The 25,186-nt window shown below is 43.9% G+C and overlaps 1 protein-coding gene across 3 annotated transcripts in view; it reads right to left on the bottom strand.

The window, feature by feature from the left end:
• The window catches only part of LOC119166796 (E3 SUMO-protein ligase RanBP2-like), a 136,687-nt gene that overhangs the window by 47,012 nt on the left and 64,489 nt on the right, over nucleotides 1-25,186 (bottom strand). For all 3 annotated transcript variants that reach the window (XM_075891469.1, XM_075891471.1, XM_075891468.1), the window contains exons 23-29: nucleotides 17,963-18,118; nucleotides 15,910-16,038; nucleotides 10,660-12,714; nucleotides 8,259-8,597; nucleotides 7,818-7,997; nucleotides 5,343-5,507; nucleotides 511-726 (exon numbers count right to left, since the gene is read on the bottom strand). In XM_075891469.1, coding sequence (XP_075747584.1) covers nucleotides 511-726; nucleotides 5,343-5,507; nucleotides 7,818-7,997; nucleotides 8,259-8,597; nucleotides 10,660-12,714; nucleotides 15,910-16,038; nucleotides 17,963-18,118 — 3,240 coding nt within the window. The remainder of the gene's footprint in view (nucleotides 1-510; nucleotides 727-5,342; nucleotides 5,508-7,817; nucleotides 7,998-8,258; nucleotides 8,598-10,659; nucleotides 12,715-15,909; nucleotides 16,039-17,962; nucleotides 18,119-25,186) is intronic.

The following is a 25,186-nucleotide window of genomic DNA, read 5'->3' on the forward strand; positions in this document are numbered from 1 at the left end:
TCGACATCTCCCCGATGCTCTGGCTGGCTCCGGTCCTCTGGGTAGACCCCCGATTACATCACCTCCGAAATTCGTGACAGCATCTCTCATTACACTATCCTGCATTTTGTTTCTCTCACTTGTTAGATAAACAAGAAACATGTAATACAACCTTTAAAGGACCTATCATCCTTCAGATACTTTGAAGGCTTATTGAATACTACCCTCACCACTGGTTCTGTTACATAACGTTCCTTGTTTTATTAGAACTACGATTCAACTATCTGTAAGAAATGCCCGCACTATTTGCTTCCTTTATGTTTTATGTAAAGAAAGGTTTTCTTTTCTGTAAAGTGGTGATACCAAGCAATTTTTTCGATATTTAGAACAAATGAGGAGCAATGCAGGCTGCTCCATACAGAGTTCTTGCCTGTTTTTGGCCACACAGAATCGATACGTTGCATCATCATATCAGCTGGAAAAGAGTAACCACAGAAATGGATAAACAAATAGGCAGGTACAGGTGCTTACGGAGGGCAGGGGAGAGCCACTGGGCTTGCTCTTTGCTTTCTCCACAGCAGCCAAGAACTCTTCGGCAACTTGGGAGCTCTTGAGGCGCAATGCAAATTGGTATGGACACGCCACATCATCCGAGAAGTCTGTTGCGGACCATGTGACAGTGCGATCGTCTTTCTTGCTGAACTGATGCTCTGGTGTTAGCAGGTGGTTCAGACAGACCTTCAGCACCTGTGCATGGCAACATATGCAAACAATCTTATTTTGGAAACACAAACACACACACACACACACACACACACACACACACACACACAAACCTCGTTATAACGAAGTTGAAAACAATCTTATCTTGGAAACACACACACACAAACCTCGTTATAACGAAGTTGAAGGGGAGCCACAATTATTCTGTTATATCCATTATTTCGTTATATAGATTATAACAGTTTGTGGCAATGTATGCTCAGATGGGCACACACCTATAAGCATGCAAGGAAGGAAACCGCCTCGCAGCCCGATGTACCACTACGCGACCACGACGAAAAATAAACACAGTCAAATCTCATTAATTCGAACACGCTTGATTCGAACTCGCGCTGTGGTCCCATCAAAGCTATGTGTATTCCAATGGGGGAAAACGCCCTGCAATTCGAATGCGCAAGCACTTGCGACGGTTAATTCGAGCATACCGTGCTCCTAAAATGCTCTCAACATCGCGCCCAATCCTACGGCGGCACCTCTCAATGATGGGAGCGGAAAAAAAAAGAAAGAAAAAAAAATTGTGGCGGATTGTTTGCTCTTTCTCAAATCCCAATCTGCGACGCGCCTGTGCCACGCTTCTCCCTTTCTCCCTTTTCCGCCTCTGCACGTAGAGACCCTCCTCCTTTCAAGGTCACGCGCGGAGACAGGAAAAAAGAAAAGAAAAAAATGGCAGCATATCCGCAGGGTGGATGATGGAGAGTGGGACGAAGCATCCATCCGTGTATTCGTTGTTGCTTCCGTCAGTCCGTGCGTCCATCCATGCATCCACCCATGCGTCCATCCGCCCGTCTGTGCGTGCGTCTCTACGTGCGTCCGCACGCCCATCCATGCGTCGGTCCATGCGCTCGTCCATGCATCCACCCTGCATCCGCCAATGCGTCCATCCGTTCGTGCAGCCATCCGTGCGTCCGTCCATGCATCTGTCTGTGTGTCTATTCGTCCATCTAGTCAACACTCCAAGTACAACAATCTCGCATCTTTTCATTGTATATTCCGCATATAGAAGCACCGCCATCCAGCAGACATTCCAAGGACTAAACAAGGGGTGGCACACGCACACTTTCTTACGGCTGGCGCTTCGGGTCTACTTCCCACCTTCAACCACCTTGAGTTCATGGTATATACTAGTTCACTGTATTCGTGGCACTGCGGCCCAATGCTCACTAAACCTTTCTAAAACCAAGGAGGTTACGCCCAGCGAGTATAACGTAGCAACCTTTTCCTGTCAGATAGTGCTCAATGTACATGCCAGTGGCTGCTAATGTGAAATGAGAGACAGGAGGATTCAGCTTTTAATTTCTTACAGCTTGCGCTTCGTATCTGCTTCCCCCCTTTAACCACCTCGAATTCATTCATGGTATATACTAGTTCATTGTATTCATGGCCCCGCGGCTCAACGCTCGCTAAACCTTTCTAAAACTAAGGAGGTTACACCCAGCGAGTATAACGTAGCAACCCTTTCTTGTCTGATAGTGCTCAATGTACATGCCAATGGCTGCTAATAGGGAATGAGAGACAGAAGAATTTGGCTTTTAGTTAACGCGAACGCTGCGATTTTTTTATTGTTCAACAACGCACAGGAGAAATCTCCCACCGGCACCTCCTTGGAGGTCAAAGCGTAAGACATGTTACGTACTACGAGGGACGAGCGGGTGCCACTTTGAGGAGCTTCGCCCCTAAAAAGGAAAGACAGCTGTCGCGGAGAGTCCTTTCTTGGTGCAGAGGGTAGCAGCGGAGACGCAGTTGTTGCCGTCATCTCTAGAGAGTGTCGGCACTGGACTTAGACGCGCGCTACTGTGCTTTGCAAACTATGTGCGAAATTGATTCGCTGCAAGGCAAATGTGTGCAGACGTGCATCACCGATTACTTCAATTAATGACGGATGTCCTCTCATTTGTGAATAAATGTAAGTCTTCAGAAGCTTCCGCATCGAGCGTTCTAATAAGCAAGAGGGAAATCGCTTTGCACCACAGCGCCGCTTCTTGGTCATGTGACCCGCTGAGCGCTTTCTCAATCCTCTCCCCTAGCTTGTGAGAAACAGGGATCTCTCGGCCGCACGTGGCGTGGCTGTAAGGTCGGCGCAGGAGTTCTGAAAGAGCCGCGCCGTACGGCCGTCAAACTCCGCAGAAAACAATACATACACTCAATACACTATGGTCGTTTTTTTATACACTATTTGATAGACTAATTTAGTTCATTATATCCATTTACCAGTCAATTTTACCTCGTTACAATGAGGTTTAAAATGCATGAGTCTCAACAGAGCTTTCAAGGGGAATTTCATTTACTTTGCTATATCCATTATTTCATTATATCCTGTTACGTTTAATGAGATTTCAGTGTGTGTGTATGTACACACACACACATATATATGTATATAAAAGAAGCTCGTAAACGTGCGAGAAAGCAATCAATTTCTTTATTGATGTAGATTTCGTCCGTGGCACGCCCTCCGCCACAGATTGAGGGGCAACGCAGGCTGCTTCACACACAATTCTTGCGCGTTCTCCGACGAAGGCTGTGCCACGGCCGAAACGGAAATCGATAAAGGAATTGCTTGCTTTCTCTTAGGTGTACCAGCTTCTTTTCTTATACGTACCAGACCCACTAATATATATATATATATATATATATATATATATATATATATATATATATATATATATATATATATATATATATATATATATATATATATATATATATATATATATACATATAATGAAGGAAGTGTGTACTTAAGGACCCATTTTTTTTGTTTAACACAATATTAATAATGAGATCTAACAAATAGACAATAATGCAAAAAAAGTATAGGGGAATTTATTAGACCAAATTGTAATGTGAATGTGAAGAAAGAAAAGTGAATGAAACGATAACTTGTTGCAAATATAAAAGCCAAAAAACAATGGCTGAGACGCAGAAAAACTGAGAAAGAAAGAGAGTGGTGGTAAACTCTACAGAACTTTATTTTGATGCTTACGCTTAAACAAACAAACATAAAAGAAGACAATGCTGTACTTTAGCCCAAAAAACAAAAGAAGTTTTTCAAGTAACTGCAATGTCAAAGGCTTTCAATAAATCTAGCGCCCACACAGCAGACCTCCGCAAGATTATTGCTGGATGCATTGGCATGTCCGAGTGATGACTATTTAATTCAGAAGTGAAGCAACCATTTTCAAAAGAGTGCCTGTATTCTACATTTTCTTTGAAACGAACATTCACAAACTTTATCAAAGGAACATTATGACTACTTTTCACTGACAAAAAACACCATAACTATGTAAACTGAAGTAAGCTCACAGAAAACAGCGACTAAAAACTTCGAGGCAGCTTGTGACTGCAGGTGGTGCTTTGACACCAGTGTTTCAATAAATCCCAGCGTTTCAATAAATCCAAGACGAAAGTTAACCTTTTCCCACTTGTTTTAGGGATCATATTTTGCACCAAAATTATTGATGACGGCTACACTCTACACAGTTGTGTTTCTTGACGTAAGACAGCTATTGTTGCCCATAATGTGCCATTAGTGTCTTTGATTTCGTTCTATAGCCGCTTTTCATAGTACTACCGGAAACACGGCTGCCTCCTAGGAACAAGGCAATGAAAACGCACTTAAAATGAAGTTCTCCGACTGCTAGTCGGACAACTCTGGAGTTTTGTAGGGACACAGAAAGTGATGTGCTCTTGTTTGAGGATTCCGATGAGGATTCTGTGGATAAACCGAAGAACCTAGTGGTCACCCACAACTTTCTTTGAAGTCTACCATATCAAGACAGCCTAGTAACTGTGTTAGGTGTTGCAGAAATGTTACCCCTATTCATGTAGGTGTTTTTGCACACTGTAGATTACTATAACTTTTTTTTTGTATTGCCTTCTTTCATAGTTTATCAATCTTAACAAATGCATTTTTGCAAAAAAATGTGGCTGTGCAGAACTTTACTGTAAGAACACCAATGAACAATGAATAAAGGAACCCTTTGTATTGAAATAATGGTGCCATTTTATTCGAGGAAGAGGGGTAATTTATGAATAGACCAATAGACCAAAAAAAAATTTCCAGCAAATTCGGTACAAATTTTTTTGACATGTTGTGGAAATGGTTAAACAGAGTCTTATAAGCCAAGAATCATACTATGATTATGAATTGATGACCCTTTTAATTGGGAGACACTAGAGTTTTGCTTGTTTCGCTTTGTCCTTTACTATGCTCTGTTAGTCAGCTCATCTCTCCTCCTTGCCAAGCACTCCTCCTCACTGTGAGAAAAGGCAGACCGGTGAGCAGCTTAACAGATGTTGAGTAGATGGCATGTTGACATCGCAACGAACACTGACGGTATGATTGCAAAAAGGCATAGCGAGGAAAAGGGATTGTTTCTTGGAATTCGTGGGGTGCTTGCAACTTGTTGTATTGCCGCATTTGGCATTGTTGATTGTGACATCATTCTGAACTTGATGTGCACGTTAACTTGAAATGTAAAAAAAAAAATCATCAGAGGGAGTGTAGGGAAACCGTAGCGTTTTTCTCCGGTACCCCCAGTATTCTTTTTTGCTAAGGAGAGAAGCACAACAAGGTAACTGACCGGCTCACGGCGCATCAGCAACCTTGTCCGTTGAGTGGTTGGATGACGGAGCAGCTTCATGTCACCAAGACCACGTTCCTTCCATTCCCCGTCCATCCAACGGTACAACTTGGCCCGGTGGCTGTACAAAACTTCTTCCTCCTCCTCGCCAGTGCGCACCTCCACCTAGACAAAAGCCATGAAATGCAAGCATACGTTCATTCCAACAAAAAAGCCACTGCTCTGTTTTTACACTAAGCATGGCTGAAATAGTACAACATACGTATGAGAGGATTTTCGTCCTTTTTTTTGTTAACCCATTTGTTACCATGCCTATTCAAATCGATCACCAGTGATTGACGCCATGGATCGTTGATTTCGGCAAGCTGAATTTATTTCTCATGCACCCAGAACTTTCTCGAGTCGTTAGTCCAGCATCTCAACTTTCAGAATCAATTTGAATTTGCCCGTTACGGCAACATAGTAATTTTTGACAGACCTTTGCGCGAACCAATGTACGTGCATTGTTGGAAAAATGCACTTGGCTGGCGAACTTGACAGAAGCACACGCCCATCGTTGTTATGCTATAGTAACATCGTTCTGTAATATATAAAATTTTTGCAAGTCAAATATCAAATGAAGATGTCAGATTTGCAATCTGAGACTGTTGAGCAGTAATAATTGCCAGAAATTTATGCCAGCTATTCAATAGATAGCTGTTGCTAGCAGTCAGGGAAGATTTATTCTACAAAAAAACAAAAATATTTGCAAAGGTCCACCGCACATATAAAGTGTGAAGGTGGCCTTCTCAACCACTTTCCAGCAGCTTTAATTTCTCTTGTGTCATTATATCAGACACAATGCCGCATCTAGTGTCACTAGTCGCTCCTATGGCAGCTGTGTCAGCACGAATGGGCGTGCATCTGCACTGCAAAAAACAAGCACCGCTCGAATATGTCTTGCAAATGCACCTGAATTGAGTGAGGACACGCTTAGAGTCAGAAGATAATGGCACCTGCCTATGCGACGGTTATCTATTTAGACACTTATTTAGAGCGCATTCCCTCTTTTGGTTTCAATAGCAAGACAATAGCTGACCACGTGACGACGCAAAACTGACGAGGAGGCACGCGCGAGAGTATGCGCGAGCGGGTGCAGCTCCAACAGCTAGCACAGCCAGCGCACGCAAGCGAAAGGTGCGTGCAAGCAAACAGCCAACATTGACTGGATAGGCTTGTTTATATTTGATTTGCCTTGATGTTGGCACCGCAAGCAGCTCCACATTTTGCTCAGTCGCGCGGCATGCACTTTAAAATTGATTTTAAATACATTCTAAGCTATATTTGGCCTTGATATTTCATAGACGTTGTGTATGTCTCTAAATAAATCTATCTCACTCATTATCTTGCCTTCATAATTTGGTGTCAGTGCTCCTTCAAGAGATGGCACTAGGCTGTCGTGCGTTATACGCATCAGCGGTAGGAAGAAGCAGATGACATGATTGCTGCAGTTTTAGGGGGGTGCAACTCGTGAGAAGGAAAAAAAATGTGTTTTTGTTGGGCTTTTCAAGGGGCTGCAATAATTACGCAAGTGCGAGGATTACACGAGTAAATACAATTACTTCAAGCAACCACTTTAACACAGTTGAGTATCAATACCACATAAAATTTGACGAAATGCACAGTACAAACATTTTTCAATTAAAAGTCAGAGTAACATATTATGCCATTTTTCACCCACAATTAGTTTAAGCAACCTGTTTTAGTTGCTTAAATTATAAATCTGTGCTGATGAACATAAAGTTAATAGAGTTTCAATGCATGAAGACAAGAGTTTGCGCTTTCGTCTTTTTGAATTGGAGATGTGACATTTAATTTCCACATGGCTTAGGTGCTATAGTATAATCTTGATCTTAATTTTCTACTTTTGACTAATAAAATATCACTTGGGTGAGAGTTCAATCTGGGGATAAGTTATGATCGGCCAAATACTGCCAAACAAGCAAGCATTGTATCTCTTGTTTTGGCTCTTGCTCACTTTGACCCATCGGATAATTAGGCCAATATCATTGCTCCTTTTGGGGTCAAATTATCAGAAGTTGACTGTATATCACAGTAAGAGCTCTGAACTAGAGCTGCAGACTATAAATTGATTGATTGATATATGGGGTTTAACGTCCCAAAACCACTATATGATTATGAGAGACGCTGTAGTGGAGGGCTCCGGAAATTTAGACCACCTGGGGTTCTTTAACGTGCACCCAAATCTGAGCACACGGGCCTACAACATTTCCGCCTCCATCGGAAATGCAGCCGCAGCAGCCGGGATTCGAACCCGCGCCCTGCGGGTCAGCAGCAGAGTACCTTAGCCACTAGACCACCACGGCGGGGCTGCAGACTATAAAGAGTCGCTTAATCATTTCAAGAAACGAGCCAGCAGGTGCTATTTGAAATGTACTGCCTCACTAAAACAGCGAGCTGAAAGGAAGATGTTACCTTCGGAGGCAAGGGCACCAAAGGCTGGAAAAAGATCTCGGCCTCTGGAGATTCAATGGTGCCCGATTCGTCTTCTTCCGCATCTGCTGGCGTTCCAGGCGACTTTGGCGTTTTGCTCGGACTACGTGGTCGAACGCCACTGAAGCTGAACTCGTACTTTTGTGGGCTTCCAAACTTAAACTGCAAGCACAAGATCAAGACCAACGGATAGGTAAGATCACTGCAGTCCCTTGCATTTTGAATTTCTGTGCAACGCGAAATGGTCACTGAGCTGGCATCAGTGAACTCCATCAATGTTTAATGTCTCTGAAATACACCTTTGATGATGCTTAAACATTGTACAGAACTGCCAGGTCCTGATTCGATGACACTTTTCAGACAGACATGCAACACAGTAATATGACTCGCCAATCATGATACACCTTTATAACATGAACTTACTGTTGTTGGTGTAGACGTAGCAACTGGTGTATTGGCAGAAGTATCCGGCTTGAAAGTTGCCATCCCAAACGTGAAAGTAGATGGCGGAGCTGCAGAGCCTGGGCGTGACGAGCCAAAGACAAACCCCGAAGGTTTAGATGTCGTTGATGTCACTAGAGAAGTGGATTGGGCCGACGACAAGTTAGCAGCTGACGGCTGCGAAATTGTGCTGGCTCCAGGAAACCCAAAGGTGAACTTGGCTGGAGCAACTCCCACAGCTGAAGTGCCAATAGGGAACCCTCCACCTCCAGAGACTGGGGCAGCCAACTTCTCCAATGCTTTTAAAGGTGACGGTGTGGGCTGCAGCGCAAACCAAAATGTTCAGTGCATCAACACTAATGCATTAGATATTGTACGGGCGATCCTGAATATATCAAACTGAGATATATCGATTTATTGGCTATATTGAACAATTGCGAAATCCCCTTGCATTTCCCATGCAGAAGTATGGGACTAGTGCACCCGTATATCGAACTCCCACACAGCTGGAATTCCACTATATCGAACACTACACCTCACCAAAGCTCAGAAAGTGCAGTTTTCCTAGCAGATATGTATGAATTTTCAGTCGTGTTCTCACAAGTTCCGACCTCTTTTCAGATGCAGGTGACAAAAAAGGCTGTGTTATTCCATTGCGCTGACCTGGACTGTTGCACGGCGCTTGCGAGAGCACTGGAGTGCTTGGCGCGCATTCTGCAGGTCTTAACATGGAGACATAGTGTTTTTCGAAAATACCGATTGCCGAGGACACCGAACTGAGAATGCAAGTGACTCGGTGATCTCGGTGCTATCTTCACAATTTCTTCCTTGTTTATTAGCAAACAATGGCATGCGAACTTGAAAAGCATGGCCTCCGAGATGTGCAGCCTCGTGATGTATTTTTAGTGTTCTCAGTTTTTAAACACGTTTCGGAGGCTACGCTTTTGCTAGCTTTTCGCATCAAAACAGTTGAAAGCAGCGGCTGCGAACTACAAAGCCACAAGTGACATCAATATCGTCAACATGTCGACGGGGGGAACTCGGCGTGGTCTTTTGCGCCTGGTGGACTTGTGCACTTCTCGCCTCGTTCCTGATAAATCCCCATACGGGAGTTGAACAGAATGTTGACCCGCACGTAGCAATAAAAATTTACGACTGGTGGTTAGACCGACATCAAGTAAAGTGCTGTCACAAGCTTTCCTTGCGGGCCAAGTGACGACTTCGAGTGCAGCATGACCACTGACAATGGTGTACAGTGCCTCAGTGAATTCTGCGACTTAGCATATTCGTGCACCATCTCGGACAGTGAGTGACATCATCGTTGCAGATGACGTAGCTGTTTCTGACTGCATGGATGCCGAGATCATGCCTGCCCTTGCTGTAGAAGTGTACCCATGCAGTTATGAATATGCCAATGCCTTCGCTGCCGCTGCTAACCAACCTTTTGTCAAGCTTCACAGCTTGCATGTGTCAATTAACGCTGCTGTGGCCGAAAGAACTAAGTTCGCCTATTTGACAAACTTAAATGATATTGAGGATGACTGGAATTTGACGACGTGCACAAAGCAAGACACGCTTAACGACTATTTTCATGCGAAATAAAGTAAGGTAATTTGCAGTTCACACCTTGCTGTTTAGTATTCCGTGAGCGAATCGTTATGTTAGTGCTCGTAACAATTTTGGAGGCCCAAAATGCTTTAATTTAGGCCTTAAATGTGCATATTTTGTATTTCGAGTTATCGATATATTGAACTATTTTGCGATACGCTACGAATTCGATATATACGCAGGATCGACTGTACTAGCGTTCACAAATGCAAGAACTGCATATTACAGTAGAGGCCCCATTCGGCACATACTTAGCATAGGCCTAATGGCACTGCATTAACTTTCTACTGCTTGAATCTGACATCTACCAACGTTGAAAGATCTAACATATGAAAAAATTATTTTTTCAACCTTTAATGTAAAATAAATGAACAAAAACTTGAGCGAAATTCCCAAATTCACTATATGAAAATACACATCTATGCTAAATTTGGCTAATCATAAATATGAGAAAGCAATCTTGCTGCCAAGGTTTTTTAACCTCACTATTATTGTGGTCTTTTTAGCATGCTCTGTGAAATAATACCCTCAATTTGTTTCTTACATTCAGGCAAAGATGAACATTACATTAACACATATAGTGCTGACTTATTTGTTCAGGAACGTTGCTCTTTTGCCTCTTCTCATGCTGCTGCCCTGCAGCGCTTTCTTGACTTCGTAAGCAAGCACTTTTCTTATATCAAATGTGCATATTCATGAGAACTACTATGCCAGTCTTTTAAGCACAGCAAAAAAATTTAAGTTTGAGGGAGCAAGTTTAGGAACATTCACCTACCTCTACGTTCTCTGATCCAGGCCTCCGGGTCTCACAGGCCAGACACAATGTTTTGTCAGCTGGATTTGATACATAGCAAACATCGCAGTTCCAAGCGCCTGGCTTTGGCTTGAACTGATTCAACATAGAGAGAGGCACATCAGCTGCTGGCTTCGACTGCTTACTGTCAGCCGACTGCTCTTCGATTTTATCCCTCTCTTCTTCCCTTTTGCTTTCTTTGAGGGGTGTTGTAGTGTGGGCATTGTCTCTACAGCTCTCAAATACCTGCTTGAAGAAATCGGCTTGTTCTTTCGTCTTGAAGCGTGCTGCAAGATTTTCCTTGCAGAGTTGCCCCTCGCTGTAATCGTTGGCAAACCAAGACCATGCACGATCATTAGTTGACAGTGGGCCCAATTTCATCTCTGGCAGAATCCTGTGATTGGCACAAAGCTTGAGCACCTGGTCTCTGCGCATTAGCACACGGCACACCTGTGTCTCAGGGTGGCAAAGGATCTTCAGCTCGCCAATACCACGCTCCTTCCACTGCTTGGTTTCTGCATCAAATCGGAACAGCTTGGCTCGTTCACAAAACAGAACCTCTTCATCCTCTTCACCCGTTTTGACCTCCACAAGCTCTGGTAAAGAGACCACTGGCTCAAACTCGGCACTGGGGACAAAGTCCTCTGGTACTTCGCCAGGGCTTCGAAGAGAGTCTGCTCGATGCCTAGTCCCACTTGAAGTTGGAGGTGATGGCTTTGCCAGGGGAGATGTGACCTGCGGTTGAGGTAGAGAAGGCGTCACCTGAGCTTGCTTGGCTGGTGTTGTGCTCAGCTTACTAATTTCTGAACGGGCACCAGCTAAAAATGACTGTGTAGCGCTAGCAGTCCCTTGTTCATCTTTTTTTGCTGCAGCTGGTGGGCTCTTGAACGAAAAGCCAGCAAAAGGGCTTGGCTTTGGAGACTCCTTTAATGCTGCTGCTGCTGAGGCCGCGGGTTTCGCTTCTTCCTTTGGAAGCTCTTTCACTTTTGGTGGGCCAGAAAATGTAAATCCGCCAAAGACATTCTTTGCTGAAGGAGCTGTTCCATCAGCAGCTGAAGTGACAGGAGTGCTTGGCTTCTGCTCAGGCACAGGGACACCGAACTTGAATACAGATGTTGGCTGTGCTTGCTGCACTGCCTGTGAGCCAAAAGTTTGCACCGAAGAATTGCCAAAGGAGCTAAAAGCAGCCACATCGGGTCTTGGTGTTTGCTGTTGTGCTGCCACAGGCAAGTCTGCAGTCTTTGATTTCTCACTACCTGGCTTTGGCGAGTCGCACGCTGCACATGTGAGTTTGTTGGCATCATTGCTCACATAGCATGTGTGACACGCCCAGGCCCCTGGTTTTGGATGAAACATCTTGCCAAAACCTGTCGCTGGCAAGTGAGGTAGGCTTGTTGGCGGAGAGCCTGATGCCACAATCGAAGTTACAGGACTGCCGAATGACAAGGTAGACGTCACTGCGCCACCTACACCTGATCCAAACGCATGCGGTGCCCCCATTGCTTGGAGGCCACCAAGGCTTGATGGAGACGAGGAAAAAGTTGCTGTAGTCGTAGCCGCTGGAGCGGAAGCGGCAAATGCCGAACTGATTGACACTGTAGGTGCCCCTGTTGTGGCTGTTCCAGATCCAAACACCGGAGGCATCACTACCGATTTGGAAGTGCCAAAGCCTGGTGTTGATATCACAAACGTTGGATGCGTGGTGGCTGATGACGATTCAAACTTGGAAGGTGCCGTGATCGTAAAGGCTCTAAGGGGTGATGGAGACATAGACAAAGTGGCTGCTGCACTTGCTGCAGTGGAGGCAGCTGGGGAACATGATGCCACAGCCTGTTTGGACTTGTTCACTGCTTGGTCAAAGGCTTCCTTGAATTGTGCTGCTATTTCTGGTGTTTTGAAACGGATGCAAAACTTTTGGGGGCGTGCCTCGCTATCTGCAAAATCTTGGGCATCCCATATCCAAGCAGTGTCCTTCTTTGGCATTGGTGTTAATGTCATTCCCGAGTGAATGTAATGGTTCGCACAGACCTTTAACACCTGAAAAAAAAAAAAAGAAAGAAAATTGAAGGAAATTAATTAGTGCATAGCATATAGAGTAGACTACTGTTAAAAACAGAACCCGGAAAAAAAAAACAGGAAAATATGTTCTCTTTAACAGGAGTTGCATTTACTGAGAGATAAAGATTCAGAATTATACTCCAGCAGAACTCGCTGTTACGCTAGTTGGTACATGTCTGAATTAAATACCGTATTTACTTGCGTAATCCTCGCACTCGCATAATTCTCGCACCCCCCCCATTGCCCAACAAAAATACGATTTCTTTGTTTCCTCGAGTAATCATCGCAGCCCCGAAAACTGCCGCAATAATGGCAAGTGTACGTTACGGCGTGTTTTGTATGTTGTGTCGGTATTCTTGTCACGTTATGGAGCGATACCGAAGCTACACGGCTACTTTCAAGTTGAAGTGATAGATCATGCACTAAACAACAGCAACAGAGCTTCGGAGTCTATGAGTTTTGTGTTCGCTACTGGTTACGGCATCTGAAATCCACCAAGACGCGGTGGGCCTGCCGTGAGCCTGAACAGTGATTGACGGTAAACTTTATTTCTTCAGAAGGAAACTGGGGACAATTTTGTTAAATAGCCATCAGCGCAATACTGACGTCCTACACTTACCTTTTGAGGGCTCCTGTTGAGCGAAGAACGCTACCAGTACGCCCGCAATGCCCACAAGCTTTGCGTATGGTATTCTGATTCTCGACTATTTGCTTACACTTTTTGTGTCTCAAATAAATCATGCCTTGTGTTGAACCGGTGCTTTTATTGTTGAGGGAAGTTTTAATTAGTGCTTCTCAAAGCCTGCTGTTAGTTGCTGGTGTGAGAATACCAATTTGCGGCCACTTCATTTTCTTTTTCGCTCTGTATGTTTTCATAGAATTTTTCCTCGCGTAATTTTCGCACCCCCCAACTTTGCAATGGTTTTCCGCCAAAAAAGAAAAAAAAAAGGTGCGAGGATTATGCGAGTAAATACGATAGTCAACTTCGCGCCAAAATCGCAACCAGACAGAAGAAAACACAGAGACAGGACGAGCGCCCATGCTGTCTGTGTTTGCTTTTTCTGTGTGGTTGTGGTTTTGGTGCGAAGTTGACTATTTAATCCAGAAATGTACAGAATACAAGTACAAAACCAATCTCGCCAGAAGTACTAGTTCCATTTCAACAGCAGTTCCATTTAAGCAACTCCCGTTTACTGACAAGTCTACTGCAATTGGTCAGTTCCTCGTAGTACATTACCTACAAGAAAATATGGTCCCACTGTGAAAAAGATGTCTCTCTACCTTTTTTTTTTTTTTTCTATGGCCACCTTGCCCCAACAACACTGCTGTGATGCGGGTATATGAACCACCTTTCTCTAACATTTACATCGACTGAATACAAGAAGTAAATGCAATAAACAGAAACAAGTTGAACTGCAGGCACACACTGACAAAAACATTGTCATTTATCTTTCAACTTAGGCAGCCAACCAATACTCAGACGTTTCATATATCTAAGTTACCAATACATGTTCTCATTGTATAAAAACCTCTTCAAACACTGCAACAAAAATTGTAAAGGGAAGAACAACAGGAAGATTTCACATGCTGTTTCATTGATGAATAAGCTTTTAGGACAAATAAAACACTGCTGGACAGGTGTTGTCTTCCTTCACTGTGTCTTATTCCATTAAAGTGCCCACTTCTCAGCATTCTCTTGCGTGCAAGAGTACAGAACTGACTTTTCCAGGTAATAAGAAGGTAATGTAGAAGCTAAACAAGACAGGAGCCCTCAAAAGGTAAGCGTAGGATGTCAGTATTGCGCTGATGGCTAAACAAGACAGGAGTCCTCAAAAGGTAAGCGTAGGATGTCAGTATTGGGCTGATGGCTATTTAACAGAATCGTTCGCAGTTTCCTTCTGAAGAAATAAAGTTTACCATTGATTTCAGTCTTAGGCACACGGCAGGCCCAACGCTTCTTGGTGGCTTTCAGCTGCCGTCACCAATAGCGAACACAAAACTCATCGACTTTGAAGGGCCTACCGGCGGCCCTGTTGCCGTATTTTGGTACATGATCAATCACTGTCAACTTGAAAGCAGCCGTGTTGCTTCAGTATCACTTCATAACATCACAAGATTACCGACACAACATACAAAACACGCCTCAATGTCCACTTGCCGCTTTGGCTTGGATTGGATTATAGCTCTGTGCAATAATAATACGCTTGATGCTTAAGAGATTGCGCACGCTATTATCATCAACGGCTGCAACAAGCAGACGACATTATTGCGGCAATTTTCGGGGGTGCGATAATTACTCGAGGGAAAAAAAAAACGTATTTTTGTTGGGCGATGTGGGGGGTGCGAGAATTATGCGAGTGCGAGGATTACGAGAGTAAATGCGGTATATGTATTTATATAAAGCCTCGAAGAAAATTCTGAAAAATATTTTCCAGCACACGGAATCGAATGGGTGACCTTTCGGTTCGCAGCACATGACATTAGCCCCCCCCCCCCCCCCCCACCTTGAGTCACAAAAGCGCACATCCTTTGTCGTAGTAACGGCGAGCTATTTATATACGCCATTTATCGCTGGCGGTGTCCCAATCTTGGGGGGAATATCAGAGCGTTCTCAGCTTTTCCACAGAGATGACACAGAGGGCCTGCTTGCATACTTAGCCCTATGATCTGTGGTCGCTCATGCACATGCGTGCTTATCTCTTGGTGAGAGAAAATTGTACGTCTTGGGCTTTCGCTGGAACGATGGCATTGTACCTGCAGGTGCGCAAAGGTCACTTCGCTCGCTGCAGTCTTTCTGTTTGAGAAAAGAGTGCGCTTTTCACACAGAGCGAAGTAACAACTGTGACACTAGTTAGAACGCGCTCATCCTGTGTATACCTGCGCGTGTACGTTTTGTGCATCCTTTGAGTTTGAGCAGCACATTTGAGTGTTGAGCTGTGAACGCAGTTAGCTCACGCTCATCCTGTGTGTATTCTCTCGTACTCATTTGTGCTTGAACAGTGCACTACACATTCTGATCTAGTTGCCGTTCTTCGCGTGATATTCCAATTTGTTGCATAACATTAATTGCTTTTTCTTTGCGGCGAAACCAACTTTCCTTTTTTTTTGTATTGCTGTTGAATTTTAGGTGCATTAGCAGCATACCTATGAGATTTAATAATCTACAACACTTACCTGTTCTCGCCGCATCAACAGGCGTACTTTGCCCTCTTTATTTTCAAGCAATTTGACGACTCCAATGCCACGCTCCTTCCACTCTTTCTCGTCGTAACGGAAGAGTTTGGCTCTTTCTTCAAAGCAAACCTGTGAATCGAAAACAGAACTTGAATAAATGGGGCTAAACATTAGTGGGGAGAAAAATAACAAATTTTTTTTAGTAAGCTTGTGGCATAGTAAATACTATAAATCTCAATGATATGAATTTCAAGGGAACACGCAAAATGTTCGTATTATCAGGAATTCGTATGAACCAAAACAAATTAAAGCTGATATTGATGATGAACAAGGACTTTATTGGCAACTACTTAATGAAAAATGTGCATAATGTTCTTTTGAACTTTGCTTTCTTCACAGTTTTTCGATAAAGTGCCACGGTTTCCTTACTCATCCTGCTGGCGCTATAAGGTGCATCCGCACTGGGCATTTAAGGGAGCAAAAGCAGCCGGAAAACTGCACCGCAAAGTTGACCCAGGCAAAAAAGAAGAAAAAAAATAGTCCTGGAGAATTCAAGCGAAAAAAAAAAAAAAAAACAGAGTGGCCTGAAAACCGCGCCCGCGCACATAGAAAAATGTTCACATTCGTTCTGCCTGTCGTACATGCCACTGCCGCCACCATCGCCGCTTGAGAATTCATTCCATTTTGCCCATTCCATGCGCATTGAAGTTCGGACTGAGCTCTACTTATGCATGCGATGCACTGAAAAGAAATATTTACACCTTTACAGATGTTGGCTCGGAAGATATATCAGCAGAAACAACACAAGCAGACACAGCGGCGGCGACTGATTCAGCCGGCTGTGCAAAAGCGAGGCACGTTAGGGTGCGTCGACTCTCTATTGCTGCACCTTCTTCTACTTCCGGTGTTCTCAGCAATCGTAATCGAAACCAGGCTTACGATGAACGAGTCCTTGACAAGACCGTGAGCTTTGACAAGCTGCACGGGTAGTTCGCGATAGCAGCGATGCAATCCACCGAAGATGCATTTGCCACCATGTTGAATTAGAGGCTGGTTGCTTACATCAAGTGTTTTGAGAGCTAGAGCTGCCAGTGTCGCTAAAGCCGGCTGGTTGCTTACATCAAGTGGTTTGAGAGCTAGAGCCGCCAGTGTCGCTAAAGCCATGAGGCAAAAAAAGCTATATGCTGTCGCGTGACAAAAAAAAATGGTGTTGGATTTTTTTTCTTTCTTTTTTCGGAGGCCTCGTGGCATGTTTTCCCGGCCCCTGAAGCCAGAAAAATTCCAGCGAGTTTTGCCGCATTCACTCCCTTCGAGGCCAAAAGTGAACGGGCCTTCCTCTCGCAGACAAGCCGCGCTACGCTGCTGGCGCGTAGGGGTCAAGAGCACATTCATATTATCTGCAGTAGCTGGGGAAACCATTCATATAACACTGAATCACGCCATACTTTATATAATGTAGTCTATCCAAGACAGCCTTAAAATCCGTATCAACGGAAAATTCGCATCAACCATGATCGTATTATCGAGATTTTACTGTAGCCATTAGAAAGCAATTGTGGGACTGTTCTAATACAGCAATACTTTGGCTTGAAGTTTCACTCTGATGTCCCACAAAAAAAAGGGGAGTGGGGTGGGGGGAACAGAGGCTAGCAGAACACTGGAATGCTTAAACAGTTAAGACTAGAATTTTTAATGAATTTACGCTGTGAACACAATCACAACATGGCAAGCTGATTAGCTTTCCCTGCAAAGAACAGTGCGAAGATTCTGCAGTTGACAGTCCATTGCCTATGAAACACTTTCGCAAGGTACTAGCATCATAATAAACCTGAGTAGAAACAGTACATTTATTTCTATGACTGGGAAATAACTTTACCAGAATATTATTCGTAATGTACCTAATATAAAGGGAACAGTGCTACCTACCATTCCAACTCTGTTTTCACTTTAACTGTGCATACAGCATAGCCATCCGAATTTCCAACAACAAAATTCAAACTGCAGTAGTTCAATGTGACCCTTGCGACCGTTTGATGTGACTGTGGTCACGTACCTTTTCATTTTCCTCACCAGTGTAGACAGACACCTCCTCAGGCAGTGGAATAAGAGGTGTGAAGTTCCCTTCAACTTCAACTTCCTCAGCATAGTCGTCAGATCCAGTACTAGCTCGTTGTAGACGGCGTGGTGCTGCAGGAGACGGTGTCTGCGCCTGCAAATTCCTAGCCTGTTGCATTAACGATGCACCAAAAATTAATGCTAGCATCATTATAGCAATATTCTGTATATATAAGACTTTTTAAAACTGGCATATGCCTGAATCTCAACTGTAAAAACCAGCAAAACGCCACACAAATACAGCAAATAAAGCATAATTTCAACCTGGACTGAATCATCCAAGCTCCAAAATATTATGTACACATTTTGAATATACTGAACATAGATAAAGGACCTTTGGCAGCAAAAATATCGTTTGTAACTTTTTTACAATAGTTCGAAACTTTGCATATGGTAATTTTGAAATTGTATCGTAAATGCTCTCATGAATAGAATTTATTTATTTATTTATTTTATTATACCCTCAGGGCCAGAGGCATTACAGAGGGGAGTGGTACAGAACAAAGGTATAACATGAGGTAGCATGGTTACAAAAACGTTGTGTACATAAAAAGGAAAAGGAAAGACAAAACAAATTAGTATTATCGCAACAATGTGGTCACACAAACACAGATTAAACATTAGATATTTCTGCATATACAATATTGGCTAATTTGAATCTGTATGAAACTTTTGCCAAATACCATGAAAAACTAATGCCCCACAGTGAGGCAGCACCTAAGACTAGGTACGGTCACCCAAGCTTCAATGACATTGAACTTGCTGCTTTCAAATAGAGGGACTCGCGGGCGGTGAAGAATGACACAATGTGGGTGCTTTGAGCATGTCCCCCTCAGAAAAAAGAAAAGCATCCCTCGCGTAAGCAGCGAGAATCACATTGAGGGCAGCTGACAACAGAGCAAGAGAAGTGGCAAGCCATAGTACTCGTTGGGTGCCAGGTGGGGTATTGTGCATACCCCGTAAATGTCCTCTGACCCCAAACTTGCTTGACCTTTGCAACTTCATGAGGGGGCTCATGTCTACAAACCACAGAAAATGCCGAGCGGACCTGAATACTCGGATGAGCACGCACCCTTTCTTTAAAACTGAATTAAAATATCTTATAGGCAACACTTGTCATTTCATTAATTATCGGTCAGAAGTACCTGCATGAACGACTATCAAACAACACCAGCATCTCGAGTTTCCAAATTTGGTGTCAGTGATAATTAAAAAGAACCTGTTCTAGATTCTGCTGTATTCATGTCAACCATGCTACTAGCATAAGCCCCTTCGGAGCAGGCAGAAATGCTTTTCAGGGATTACAGTGGTGGGAATGCTTTTCAGCATTTCGGAGCAGCGTGACAAGTAAGAGGGAACGAGGCACGTGCCGGGCACTGAAATGTGACGCCCGTGCGCGAAGCCCCCGATGGTGCACATACGCGCCACGTTCATGTACGAGATCGGACAAGAATGCTTGTGATACACGACCCAATGAAGAATCTCGAAGGATGAGCTGTGAAGCTTCGAACTACGAATGTCAGAAGGTCAGCGTCGCTACAGTGCCAGAAGCAGTAGAGCCGCCCGGTTTTGAAGGATGTCGGCGTAAGAAACCCGGGAAGTGGCCATCCACCTTGGAGGTCTTGAATGAGGATGCCCGGACTTGCCGGAACCTTGCAAGGCAGTTCTTGTGAGGACTACAGCTCTTCCACTTCGAGCCAGAACGAATGCGACTCGCACCAGTCATCGGAGTGTGTCAGCAATGAGGCTATGAATGAATGAGTTGGGTTGGACCAAGAGGGCCAGAGATGACAAATAAGACCAGGACGCCGGCAATGCAGACGACGACGAGTGGAACGTCAAGCGGACGCGTTCCAACGACAATGACAGCGAGGCGATACCACTTCGTCGTAGCTCCGAGGGTGCCATTGGAACAGCAAGAATATTCTACTATATTGCAAGAGCGCATGAGAGTAGCTACCAAGATGCCATCTTGGCTAGGAAGATATTAGCGCTTAGGACGAACTTGACATAGATCAGTGTTAGTTACGGTATTGTTGTTTAGCCAATTATTGTGTATGTACATGTTTCTTTTTGGAAGTGAAGTCTGAGTGTCGGATTACTGTTTGCCATTTTGTTTAATATTAAAATGTGTTTGCCGTGTTACCTCCCACTCGCGTCTTTCTCTCAATCAAGCCCTTCGCAAGCGCTCCCGAGATAAAATCGAGACATTAATTGGAGAGCCTGCCAGGATTTCTACCTTGTGTGGCCCAGTCACTTTATCGTTGGAGGTTGCAAGGATGGATTGGAAGAAGATACTGAGAGTCATCAGGGAGCGAAAGCTCAGTAAGCAGGACGACTTAAAAGTTCATTGAAGATTAGAGATAACGCTTAAATAGGAGTTCGGGGCAAAACAAGCTGAACTCGAAGCAAAGCCTACAGAAATGCTTGAAGCTTATGCGCGAAAAAAATTGGAACTCAAGCGCAAACTGCAATTAGCACAAGCCAAAGGATGCATTAGATCAGACGAGATAAGTCCCACCGAAGTTTAACAGAGGGGAGTTAGAGTGCCCGATCAACAAAGTTCAGATTCGGTTGAGCCAAAAGGCAATGAGCAGGCAAGAAATGCAAGTCAGATGAAGTTCGCAAGCAATGAACTGAAGAAAGTTAGCTCAGATGCGGCAGATAGTTATAATGAGGCACAAGTTAGGGAACTGTATGCCAGTGGTATAGAAGAGGGAACGAAGAAGGGAATGTGACGCCTCCAGATATTAGAAAGGCAAGGCGTAATACTTCGTTGATGAGCCCACATATCGAGAAAAAAAAAGCATGGCGATATTGCCAGAGAGAAACCAGAAAGGAGTGTGATTAAAGGAGCACCTAAGAAGCATGGTGTTAAACGCAGTGAAGTAGGGGCAACGCAGACAGCTCCAAAGGCATTAGAAAGTCGAGGCAGTTATCAGGACGCGGGAACGGTTGCGGGTAGCAGACGAGTAAGACGAAAAGGAAACCATGCTGTGGAAACGCATAAAGTGGGTTTCAAAAATTTAGAAGCAGAGAGGGTCATGAAAGTTAGGATGCAACTTAGGAAAGCTGCTTTGGAGAGACATCGAGTGAATGGAAATAGTAGGATCCGCTGGAGCGAGCGCTCAAGACGGTGGATAGTGAATATGCGCAGGAAGTTGAAAAAGATGCAGAATGTAAAGAAACACAGGTTTAAGCATGTTGTACCAAACAAGGGCCTGCTCTTCCGAAAGAATATAAGTTGCATGAAGGGGAAGATGTTTTAGGTAAACTGATTAATGACTTTATGTGGAGTAGGGTTCTTCAGATATGAAATTGTACAGATATTTGAAATACTAAGTGTTGAGTACTCAGTGCCGTTGTTTTTGTGAGTGTGTCCGTGTAGTGTTTCATGAGTGCTGGTGAAAGTGTGTGATAGTGTGATATCGTGGCAAGTGAATATCAGTGAAAACATGTGGCGACGGAAGGTGACGTGCCAACCCGTGCACGATTGGCCACAAGTCATGACACCTACACAACAACAAAGGCCGAGATAACAGAAAGAATGAACAAGAGAAGTTTTAAAAAAAAAAACTCTATAAAAGTGGCCAATGTCATGAGTAAGAAGGCACAAGGAATGTGCTGGGCGCTGGAATACAGCGCAATGCGCGAAACCCCGATGGTGGGCAGACACAACTCGTTCACGTACAAGATTGGTCGGAAAAAGGCTCGTGGCACACGACTTGAGCTGGCACTGTGCTGTGGAGCTTTAAAATGCGAAGGTCGGAAGGTCAGCATTGCTACAGCGACGGAAGCAGTAGAGCTGCCTGGTTCTGAAGGATGTTGGCGAAAGAGGCTGCCTGGACACCACCATCATCATCATGGTTAGTGTGTAGCACCGGCAGTGATGCCTGGCGGCACTGCCAGGGCTACGCACTAACCATGATGATGATGGTGGTGATAATAAATGCTTCCGAACACAACGCCCCCCCTCCGCACAGTAGTTGTGACCCCGAAATGCAGTCTATGAGCTAGACACCAGCACCATGAGGCGCAAAAAACTTTACAAGGGGTGTTAGCCCACAACCTTGCATCGAAGTTCCTGGTAGGCCTACTACAGCTCTTCCGCTTTTAGCCATAACGGATGCAGCCCGCACAACAGTCATGACCCCATTGACGATTTAGGCGTAGCCTAACAGAGCCAGAGAAGACGACAATGACAGGAACCAAATTGCAATGCGGTCGTGTGGCTCGTTCGGAGAAAGAGGACGAGGACGTCGACGACAGAACCGCCGACACGGCAAGGGCACGGAGTCGACGTGGCAACTCGATGAACTGTAAGAACATTTCATTACAGAGACGCCATCTTACATAGATGTTGGATAGGGCTAGAGTTGGCTCTAACACATATTGTAGTTAGTTTTGGTTTCAGTCTGTAGCAGACTGGCGTATATACAGTAAACTCTCAGTAAAGGGAAATCTGTTAAACGAAACTAGTGCTTAAATGGAACTATCGCCTAAGCAATGATTGGTTTCGTGCTTGTATTCTGTACCCATGTTCATCTCTTGGTAAACGGAATTTCTGTTAAATAAAACACATTTTCCCGGTCCCTTCAGGTTCCGTTTATTGAGGGTCTACTGTATAGGCTGCTTTATTAGGTTAATTTTTTAGTGCTTAACGTGAATTCTGCCTGTTAGTTTGGTTCGTCCTTTTTATGAAGTGTGTTAGTTTTGCCACGCCCGTCTCCCGTCTCGCAATCCAATCCGTTGCAAGCACTCCAAAGAATAATTGTGACTAGCAGCCATTTGAGCAGGCAAAATGTGCTTTTGGAGCAGCTACCTCTGTGTTTGGAGCACGTACAGTCTTTCAATAACACACAGAGTAAGAGAATTTACATTTAATTAAGTTCAACAGATCCTCATTTTACAAATCATTAATAGAGAAGTAATAAGTCCAAAAAATAAAAGAATTATGTACAGATGCGGCGACATTACAGATGTGGTGACAGAGAAAAGGATATTGCACTAACATGCTACCTGTAGCATGAAGTTCATAGCAGGGCATGCATACACACACGTTCAATGCTCGTTACCATAAAGCCTCGTTAAAGGGACCGTAAAACGGTTTTGACAATTTTTTACAAACACATCCAAGTCCCAAGAGTGATTAATTTAGAGCCTGATTTGAGCTCTCTGTGTAAACTGTGTAATTTATTACAATGCTTTAAAGCTGCGAATACTGCGCGATGTCTGTGCATGTTAAAATATTCCAGAAGGTCAAAATTTTCTGATACCTCCACTACGGCATCCTTCATAATCATATCGTCGTTTTGTCACGTAACTCGCACATACTACCACTACAACTTCTACTATTATATATTTCTACTGCTACTACCCCATTTCTTTTGCGCTCATTTTCTCGTCGTTCCTGCACCGTGCCTTCGTCAACCCTGACAACGCTTAGCTTGTGTTTGGTGTAGTTTCAGCAGAGTGAGGTTGTGTATCGCTGTGTATACATGATCCATCCTAGCCTCTCCAAAAGTAACCTCACTGACTGATCCATCTCACAGAAACGGGTAACCCACAACAGAGAATGTCGAAACGACACAAAGTGGATGGCATACGAGCACGAATAGGCTGGAGCACGTCATGTGCACGTGACCTTGCTTACGCATGATGTTCTTGGTGCATATGCATCATGTGATTCTCCACACCCGATATCGAAGAGAGCAGGGAAGGAATTAGGCTCGCGATGGCTACATGGGGTGAGAGGCAAGGGATTCAAGCTTGCGCCTTCGCATCATAGTTTTGTGGCTCGTAGCAAACCAATTTGAAAAATAACCTTGGTAGAACGCTTTTCATTGGGCACCCAAAAACTTCTAGTGTCTAACTATCACTTTTTATGTCACTTAGAAAGGGGAGCTTAAAGAAGTAAATTATAAACAAAACAAAAGCCCCGTGCACATCACATTTTTTACGCGGAGGCGCTGCAGAAGATGGGTTACAATGTCAAAGAGAACACGCCTTCACTGATATAGCACACTTCTCTTTAATGTCATTTCATTCAGCCATGAAACTAACAAAAAACGAATTATTATAATAATTAGATATGATACAATATTCTAGAATATGAAAATTGCCTATGCGCGAAGAGGACTGTTTAGGTACAATCATTTTCGAATGCAATTTTTACCATGAAATGCTAGACATAGGAGCTTTAACCACAGTTTGATTCGGCGCGATGATAGCACTTCCCATCCTAGTTCATTTTTCATACTGGTACAGCTGTCATTAGTCTGCCCCTCCCCGCAGATGCACCGAAGAAGCTGCTGTTCTTCAGTTCCTTCAGGACACTGGACAGCTATATGTAGATTACGGCCGCGGCCATAAATGCCACTCTTATTTCTATTTTTAATTCTCTCTCCTCATTCCCCTGCAGAAGCTGTTTGCACTTAGGGCTGAGAAATAGCGTATTTTGCACTCCTCTTGCTCTTCCTCTAATTGCTCACGTATGGTGGCCAGCGAGTGTCATTTCACTGCGATTAGCGGTTGTTTTGCGGAAGTTTCTAAAACTCTAAGACTTCGGTGAACCTCATACTGTTTGGAATTAACATTGTTGACTTTTACATGAATAACGATTGCAAACCGCGCTCGAAAACAAAATTTAGGCTTAAATAACGCTCATATAGGTGCTGACTTGAAAAATAGGCATTTATAGGCACGAACCCCTGAAATAGGCATTTATAGGCACTACAAAAGCCCTTCTAAATCTCTAATTCATGCTCAAGCATCAAAATGGTATGATAGGAACGCAAGGGACCAAATAGGCATTCGCCTATAATCTGGTCTCTAGTGATAAGTTAAAATCATACTACCATATTTATTCGGATAATAGGTGCACTTTTTTTCCAGATCATCCGGCTCCAAGTTCGAGGTGTGCCTATTACACAGGATAAAATTTCCGAAAATTTTATTTCCCACTACAGCATAGACTGTTGATAACGTACGTCGCCAAAGTCATGAATATCTGCACTACAACCGAAAACAACCTTCTTCATAGGCTACACTAGTCAAGCATGCATTCTGGCGAGTCTGAGAATCGAGGCAAGAGACGCGATGTGCATTCAAATTTTAAAAAAATTAACATAGAAAAACTCGCATTGCCAACCAAATGAACGTG

This window comes from Rhipicephalus microplus, chromosome 1 (genome assembly GCF_043290135.1).
Source record: "Rhipicephalus microplus isolate Deutch F79 chromosome 1, USDA_Rmic, whole genome shotgun sequence".
In the NCBI taxonomy this organism is placed as follows: domain Eukaryota; kingdom Metazoa; phylum Arthropoda; class Arachnida; order Ixodida; family Ixodidae; genus Rhipicephalus; species Rhipicephalus microplus.